Source organism: Pinus tabuliformis, chromosome 1_1 (assembly GCF_031772625.1).
Source record: "Pinus tabuliformis cultivar Carrire ecotype Pingquan chromosome 1_1, CPIR1, whole genome shotgun sequence".
NCBI classification, from domain to species: Eukaryota; Viridiplantae; Streptophyta; class Pinopsida; order Pinales; family Pinaceae; genus Pinus; species Pinus tabuliformis.
This window is the reverse complement of record NC_142297.1, coordinates 853663093-853672739: the sequence shown is the minus strand read 5'-3', so window position 1 is coordinate 853672739 and position 9647 is coordinate 853663093. Positions and strand designations below refer to the sequence as shown.

At 36.8% G+C, this 9647-nt stretch overlaps 1 protein-coding gene across 1 annotated transcript; it reads left to right on the top strand.

Annotated features, from left to right (window-relative positions):
- Nucleotides 1–2868: 2868 nt before the first annotated feature.
- LOC149216956 (transcription factor MYB36-like) lies at nt 2869–4018 on the top strand. The gene is made up of 2 exons (XM_089391294.1): nt 2869–3228; nt 3468–4018. The coding sequence occupies exons 1-2, from the start codon at nt 3217–3219 to the stop codon at nt 3636–3638; spliced, it is 183 nt and encodes a 60-aa protein (XP_089247420.1). The 5' UTR covers nt 2869–3216; the 3' UTR covers nt 3639–4018.
- Nucleotides 4019–9647: the final 5629 nt, after the last annotated feature.

Below are 9647 nucleotides of genomic sequence, written 5' to 3'. Positions count from 1 at the left end.
TTTCCTAACTTGATTGTAACTTGTGAAACAATTTCGTTTTTTCCTCTATTGGTTCTATTATGATGTTTCTACTTGCATTGACTTCGTGGGTTAATTTCTTGTGTTTTATCTTTGGCATATGATATATATTGTTAATTGTAACAATGATCTGCATCAATGAACAAGATTTTTCTAGTTGTGATATATTGCCATGTCCATTTCTCAAACCTCAAAGGTGAAGATTCTCCAACATTTTACTTCTCACATATAATGAATTTCTTATTTTTCCTCGTCATATTTCTAGTTGAATATGTTTCATGCGTAAATACACTATTTTTCAAATAGCTTAAACTGTTCATATATTTCCTATACTTACATGTTCATTTGTCTCTTGCACCTATCCAAAGAAAAAACGCCCAATAGTAGCATTACGTCATGGCATAAAGCAATAGTGCTTCCTTATTGCAAAAATTGCGTTTGTGACAAATCGTTATCATTTTTTATAATTTCCTTCATTTATATAAATATGATGGTTCTCAAATGACTCTTTAGGAAAAAATTGTATATTAGATGAGGTTTCTGACTCTAATGCACATCCAGTAAAATGCTTTTACAACTGATCTGCCATTCGTTGTATTGGTTGTCACTTGCTATTTTCAAAGTTTCGTATGGTGTAAAATGCTAATTAAGTATTTTAATGCTAAAAAGTATCTCTTGAATTTGACAACAATAAGATCATGCCCAAAGGTATGGTGATGGGCTGGCTCGATACTTCCAGCCTTGAATTTGACAATGGCAGCAGTAAGGCTTTCTCTCACGATGCTCATGGATCCCCCTGGCATGATATCCACATCCTGGAAGTTTCTCGTTTTGCTTAATGAACAGAGAGCGCAAGAGGGTTTTGCTTAATGAATAGAGAGCACAGGAGGATTCGAAGTGCAATGCATACTTTCCAGATGATAGTTGCGATGCACGGCCAGATGCCAGATGTGATGCGTGGCCAGGGATAATGAATCAAACACTTCGAATCAAACGGTGAATATTAATTCCATCGTCTAACAACGAAATCAATGGCGAAGAAAGTATAGACACTAAGTGCTCACCTAGATGAGGATCTAAATTGGTGAGAGTTAGTCCTGGGTATTTAGTATTGTTTTTATATTACAGTACCATTTCTTATTAACAGACGACAAAAGATAAGATAAGACTAGTTTTATTAATGGCAGTGGGTGACCAAAAGAGAGGTCGACGAGGCTAAAAAATACACTAGTTACAACATACTGTGGAAGTGCCCATTACTTGTCATTAGGTATAGATGTAAAAAGTATAGGAGGGAGAAGAATCATCCACATCTGTATCAATCACTCTGTAGCTATTGATGCGTTGCTTAATAATGTCACCTAGGGAGTGCCTGGGTAGTACCAATCTATAGTCTACATATTTAAATTAGTGCTGGAAAGGGGTTTAGAAAATTTCAGTCCTTTCATTAGTTGAGTAGGGTTTGATTCCCAACTTAAATCGTAATCTAGAATGAGATTCTTGATTTTGCCCACAATGAAACTCTCTAAATTAGCTAATTTGTAAGTCTATTTCAATTGTTACCAACCTATATCCTTTATGAGCTGGATGATAGGTATCACGCCTCATTACGAAAAGTATATATATTTTTATTATCTTATTTATGAGCCCTGGGGTTGGCTTGATTGGCCTTGGAGTTAGACATTGAACTTCTCAGAAATGGGATGTCACAAGTTCAACTCTTACAATTCCTTTGGGGTTATGCACTGTAATCAATGCTGATGGTCTACCTGGTTTACCATCTATGAATCATGGGGAATACTTGTAATCAAAGCTGATGGTCTACCTGGTTTACCATCTATGAATCATGGGGAATACTTGTAATCAATGCTAATGGTCTACCTGGTTTAGCATCTATGAATCATAGGGAATACTTGGAAGGTCTCTGTGAATTTAACAACATCTATTTGAAAACAAACATACAATTTTCTGTTACTAGAAAATTCTTTAACTCAACAAATGTAATTGAATAACCTATTATTTATTTAAAGATTATAAAATGTTCCAAACTTATGGATAGGTTGATCGTAAATAATAAATTTTGAAGTAAACCCAACACGTACTCATCTGTAGACAACAACCACCTAAAATCGAACCCCCACAATAAAATCCAAAAAAAATTAACATTTAAACCTAAAATAAAGAGTAAAATATTTTTACCCGATACTCATCCTCTGTATTATTTCGGTGGCCATGAGCTGTCCATATTTAATATATCGGGAAAGGTGGAAAACGTAGATAAACGAACTAAAAGTTTATCAATAAATTTATTGTACCATATCCGACATATGTGGGTGGTGGCGCAGTTGGTTAGCGCTTCCTCTAGCTAATCTTAGAGAAATCCCGAGGTTGAAAGTTGAAACCTCTCTCACCCCACTAGTTTTAATCGAGAGTTCGAACGATTTTGAAAGTTAACTGATCTGCCGCATGCATACATCGTGCTGTTTACTGAATTATTTTTAATTTAGAAATTGCAAGAAAACTATTAAAATAATTTTATGTTTACATACATAGATTTATTATATTTAAAAAATCGATGATATATTTATACGGGTAAGTTCATAATCGGTGGATGTAATTGATATTTAGGTCGATAGGCCTTTTTTTAATCAATTCGACCGTTTACACTGTTCATGTGCGTTTGACATCTGTGCATAGATTTTTAGGCCACCTCTCTGCTGTTCATGTGCGTTTGACATCTGTGCACAGATTTTTAGGCCATCTCTCTGCTTTTCACTTGACATCTGTGCGCACTATTTTAAGGATACATCTGTGCGCACTATTTTAACCAGAGTATGTTTAAATTTTTAGTGGAGCTGGACACCAGAATGCCAGAATTGCTGCTAGTAAAACTCAGAATCTCATATAAACATTCAGCAGAGGTATCGTAGCCTGGCACCCTCACTACCTGTTCCGTCCTCTGATTTTACTCACCCTCACCACCCGTTCCGTCCTCTGATTTTACTCCAATTTCAAGCATTCTGAATAGGTCTCTCGCTCACTCTGCAACTCTTCAAGGAGAGGGAAGGACAATGCCCGAGAGGGAAGAACAATGCCCGCCAGAGGCTCCTGGTTTACGATCTCATGGACAACGACTCTCTGAATAAATGGCAGTAGGAACTGCCCGAGGTCGCCAAGTTCGGAAACAAATGGGCTCGCATGGCTGCTCAGGTGGTACCTATTGTTACTTTTTCCTTTGTTGGTTTGCTTTTACGTTTCTTTCTGATTAAAACAAAAGATCTCTGATGAAAACCCATTTGTTAGTTGAGGCCATATATGACTTTGTGACTCATTTTACCAGTGGTATATATGTTGGGATGACCTGTGTTTGGTTCCCTTTGAATGCTGAAAATAAATCAAATCAATAAATTTAGGGTCATGTATTCTTATGCTTTTAATTTTGGGTTCAGCTGCCTGGGCGGACTGATAACGAAATTAAGAATCACTGGAACACGGATCATGATAAGGCAGAGACAGGGATTACCTCTTTACCCGCCCGATCTGCCTCTAAAGCAATTAGCAGCAATCAACAAAATCAGCAGCCCATCAACGGTGCAGATGCTTCAACATCCCAAGCATAATCATAGTCATAATTATCATGAGTTCCTGTCTCGCTCTGCAAAACTGGGGATTCCTAATGTCACCTTTGATAGCCTGAAACCTAGCCAGCATGCATTGACATACACTTCGTTCCTGGCTTGATAGAGGTTTCCACGAGTTTGATTCTGAATCAGGCATTGGGATTGTCACAGAGTTACCGTATGGTAAACCCAATTCAGCGTGCAAAGCGGATTCGGGATAGCGAGAGGATGATGCCCTTTGGTGTAGGAGGAGGAGGGATCTCCCCTTTTGGTCAGTTTGTCGATGACACCCCATTAAGGAGCATAGGGGAACCGTGCTTCAAGACTGCTCGGCGATTGCCATATGCTCAGCCTCCAAGATTGGATGGGTTTGCGGCAAATGGTTTTCCTTATGATTCTAATATGAGCAACAGGAATTCCAACCATAATCTATCAAACTTGGGGGTTTGATGATTGGCAGCCATGCCGTTTTCATTGGCAATCTCTCTCCTCTTACACCCTTACCAGGTGTGAAGTTGGAGCTCCCTTCAAGCCAACTTGCGGTCTGCGGAGTCTGTGCATACCCCTGGCACGCGTCTGGACACAGTGACTACTCCTACAGAAAATAACTCATACGCACTACCACCTCTTGTTCCATCGAACTTAATGCCAACAATCTAGCGTAAATTTGGAGTTCCACATAATATGGTTGAGGTTCTCCTCCTTCCCACACACTAAGCACATGTTATCTGTGAATCCACTTTTGGCTAGATGAACCTTTGTTGATAACCTTGATAAATAATGAACCAGCCAAAGACTCTCAGCTTAACGGAGATTTTGAGGGTCCACACACTATGCAATCTTTCAATTCATCTCTTTTCAGGATCCATCAAAGGCCATCTAGGATTCAAAGTAGGGGCTAAGGGCAACTTCTTGCAACGCAGACAATAAATCCTCCTGGTATCATAAAAATAAAGAGCCTTACCAAATGACCACACCTAATCTCTCCAGCTAGGTCCCTGCAGCAGAATGTTCATCTTATATTGCTCTTCTGAAAGAATGAAGTTTTGACAGAGTAACCTATTAGTTACTCTGTCATAAACTATAAGAAAATTTTCAATTTTGGTCAAGATGTAGATTCCAAAACCATAAATCATTCGAAAACAAAATTCATTTCCCTCCTGAAAGCAAGGGATTTCAGCCATATGTTGATCATTCAGTTTCCAAATCCAAATCGGGCATGAACCAAATCCCAACCAAATTTGCTAACAGAAAAGTTCCAACATAGATGCCTCACAACCACTCCCCCACACTTCCCAAATACTTTTTGGAATGAAAGTACTTTGTCAAATTTATAATTGATAACATTTAATAAGAATAAGTAAAATTAAAGATCATCTCTAAAGATTCTTTTGTCTACTATTGTTACATTGAGTTATCATATTGCTTCTTATGTGAATAAAACTGTATTCAATAAGTTCCATTTATTTAAGGCTAGATTGATCAATACCTGATGATCAAATTTCATCTCCAGTCCCTACTTTTGTCATCCTTTTGTATTATAAATATGCATTGTTGGGTAATAAAAAGACAAAATTTAGTTTCAAAAATCTTACTTTTGTCATCCTTTTGTAGTATAAATATGCATTGTTGGGTAATAAAAAGACAAAATTTAGTTTCAAAAATCTTCAAATTCCGTGCTCTTTCTTTCAACTAGTGCTTTAAAGTTTAATATATTTTTGCCTTCGCAACAACTGAGGATATTGTATTGCACAAAGTCATTCCTTTTTGGTAGTGATTTACTTTTGTAGAGTCCCTTTAGCATCAGATTTAAAGAACGAATACACTTGACTTCCTTTTTCCTCATGTAAGTGGAAACATTTTTTTCATGATTTTTGTCAGATTCATCATATTAATCATCTTTCGATGGGCTAGTTCCATCCTCTTGTCATTTTTGTTAGAAGGTGAGAGCAGTATCTTTTTTTTCTCTCATATAGACAACTCCATTCAGTTTGGCAGATATGTTAAGGAGCAAGTTGATGTTGTCTGCTTGAAGTGTTGAACTCAACCTTCTTAAGATTTAAAAAGGTTGTCATCTTCCAACTTTTGCATTGTGGGCTTATATTATGGTACAAGTTTTTTAATATCGGTTGTCATTGCAAAAATAATAAGGTGTATTTCCCATTGTTCAATATTTCCAGATTATATTTAGCTAGTTTTTGTCAGAATAAGTTGAAGTAATTTCTAGCAACTTGGTTGAAGTACACTGCAACCTACTTCACAATTTGGAAAATTCAATGGAATTTAATCAAACTTACTCTTGTTCGAGCATAAATGAAAACAATTCAGTCTAAATAAATTTATGAATAGGTTTCTAATTTCATTTGGGGCAATCACTCTACCAATGTAAAGTGGATCCAAATGTACGTTCACTTGAAAACTGTACAGGTAAATTTATGAATAGGTTTCTAATTTCATTTGGGGCAATCACTCTACCAATGTAAAGTGGACCCAAATGTACCTTCACTTGAAAACTGTACAGGAAAACGGTTGTCAACTCCTTGCTTTTTGATTGCTACACTGACTATGTAGAGTGCATTGATATGCCAATGGTAATGAGCAAAAGCAATAGTAGTGATTGCTACACTGACTATGTAGAGTGCATTGATATGCCAATGGTAATGAGCAGAAGCAATAGTAGTGTTGATTTCAATCGCAGTCCTACACTGTCAATTATGCCATGTTCTGTTTGGCCGAGAATTGGACTCTGTGGAGTTACAAATTTGAGGGTTTGATATCCATGATAATGTAAATTTGGACTAAGCTATCGACTCGTTGCTTGTTGATTGCTATCACTTGAAAACTGTACAGGAAAACAACCTATCAACTCCTTGCTTGTTGATTGCTACACTAACTATATAGAGTGCATTGATACGCCAATGGTAATGAGTAGAAGCAACAACAGTGTTGATTTCAATCGCAGCCCTGCACTGTCCTCCACGTCATCCGCCACCCTCATTCATTATCGTCAATCTCATTCACCGTACCCCGACGCATTAGTCTTTTGTTCAATGCTAGAAACCTTGTAGCCAGTGCAGCAAATCTGAGTCAGTAACCGTCCCGGCAACTATCATCAGTGATTGTCACAAGCAAATTGTCACCTACAGTCACCATGGCCAAACAAGCATGTAGAGGTCAAGATTTCCCTTTTGAATGAACAGAGGGATGAGCTAGAAGCAAGCGCAATTGGTTCACAAGAGACAAAAGAAGATTGAGAACTATCTTCTATAGTGGAGGACGCAAGATTTTTCTCAACTTCCTAAAGGATTGTAAAGAGATAGTGAGGGCGAAAGAACATTGGAGATTAAGTTGCATCGTTTAAAATGGAAGATCGACGACGTAGAAAGAATTAAAACGACAAAGAACAGGAACCGTCAGATCGACCAGATCGATGGATAATATCGATGGAAGAGGAATGGCGTAGGAAACACCATAGTTGTCCGATGGAAGAAGATCCACGGTGATTGCATGGAAACTTGCAAGAAATTTACCTCAGCTAGCGGACATGAGAAAATAATTTAAAGGAGTTTAAGGTTCCGAAGGATAGGACCGTCCGTTGAATGGATGATCGGATGCATATCGTGTGCTAACAAACGCGAACGTTAATTCAAAAAATGGACGCGATAAGATTTTATTCAACGGGCTTAAAACCTCGTTGAGGTTTGACTATCGAGACCGTTCGTTGATTGAATGATCAGACAGTAATCGCGCTCGAATGAGTGCGTGGGTTAACATTTTTGGCAGACCTAATATGTTATGAACTGGGGTTTATTTCCTTTTGGGTTCCGACCATAAGCATTTAAGGAAGGACCGACGGTGATTGGTCGGGTTTCTTTGTCATTCCGCCAATTAGAACGCTTCTGATATATACATGGGCCCATAACCCACAGGTCCACGCACAGAATAATGGATGATAGGGCATACCAAAGATGCATCAGTAGGACCACCTACTCAAGCCACAGATTCGAATAGCGAACAACAATCACCAATCATACTCTGATTTTTGTTACTTCTTGTTATCTTATTTTCTTGAGAAGAATGAGGTGTCTTTTACCCTCCAATGTAATATTCTGTAATGACTTTTACTTTAGACAGTTAGAAGGTAGTTAAGCAGTTTTGACAGTTTTGGTAGTTACCAACTGTCTCATGATGTATAAGAAGAGGCAAAATTATAAAAAAGAAGGTTCGAATTTTGAAGAGCATGGAGACTATGCTATTGTATTTTTGATCAACTGATGATTAATGAAAGAATCAGGAGTTTTCCACACATTGTTGGGTATGATTTTGTAATTTCTCTGTTATGTGTCATCATGTGTCTTCCTTTCTTTAAGTATGGTAACGAAGTTGTAGGTCTTTGTTTACTTATGTGAATGAAGTTAAAATTCCTTAAAATAGCACTCCTATATTTAAAGTCACTACTTCTACATTTCTTCTAAGTTACAGATAATAGTTTCTATGAAGAACAACAAATTGTCTCTAACTTCTCAAAGCATTCTTCACTCATCATTTATATTCAGCATCATATGGCATCCTGAGACTTTCATATCAGCTAACTATTAAGGGTTAAGGGTTAAAAGTCAGGCCCTTTAGGCCCTTCATTTGAGGATACATCATACAAATAAGTGACATGAACAATAAAAAGTAATGTCTTAAGCACAATTTCTACACAGCCAAGAAATTTGTTTCTTAAGGGAAAACACCCTCCACGAAATGCTAACTCCAGTGAACTCTTTTTGTTGTAGATCAAACGTAGGGTTGAATTCCTCAATGTAGTACTTCTTTCTACCCAACTCTTTTCCCCATACATTTTTACGAAACTTCTCGATAACAAAATCCTTTAGCTCCTTGTTATTTGTGGGACAGAAATAGAGGTAGATATTCCATTTTTGCATCCATATGTAGTTTTGTTTCATCCATGTTTTCTTTATTTCACTCATTCCTTCATTGAAGATAACATTAGGCCATCTACCTACTCTCATTTGCTCAATTCTTTTTAGATATCTTATGATGGAAGGCTGAGATGCCTCCATACTGAGGTCAGAGTGCACCATTAAAACCAGAATTTTGGCCACGTTTCTACTTGGATTGGAAGTAGATGTGAGCCAGTCATGTGGGCCAATTGGGTGCTACGTGGGAACGGTATTGATGAATTAGACTAGTGGTTTGGGGAAAACTGTGGTAGGATTCCATTGCACTACATGCCATAGATAAGCATTTTTTGGGTCATGATGAAAATGGTTTCGATCCATGTCCAAATGAACGACGAATGCCAGGCCACGTAGGTATTATGAGTGTGATACCTGATTTTCAGGGGACTTTTGCATATGGATTTGATTATTAAAGTTTTGTTTATGGATTTAAACTTCAAATCTCACGAAGTACATATTTTAAATTATTAAACCTAGTTAATTTGTATTTGAACGTTTTTTATATATAAAATATATATTAATTAATTTAATATATTTATATATAAAATGATAAATATATGTATTTATATATATTAATCAATTTAATATGTAATACGTAATAATAATAAATATATTTATTTTATATGGTGTGAAAGAAAGTAAGAGAAAAGAAAATTGTAAAAGAAAAGTACGTAGATAAGGGGTTATTTTAAATAATTATGGATATGAACATGTGGATGACATGATCAGGTTAGGTGGTTTTGGCGACTTAATATGTTTACATATCTAATAACAATAAATAAATAAATATATTATATATGGTGTGTGAGAGAGATAGAGAAAGGAATTTTATAAGAAAAAGGTAAAGTACATAGATAAAGGGTTATTTTAAATAATCACAAAAATAATTGGATATGAACATGTTGATGACATGGCATGGTTGGGTGGCTTTGGCGCTAATTAGGAACCACACCAAGAGTGATACACGAATCTGGAGTGTCATGCCATCTACCATGTGTCAGATGTATGAATGTGTTGACATGACCATGATACAAATCTTCCA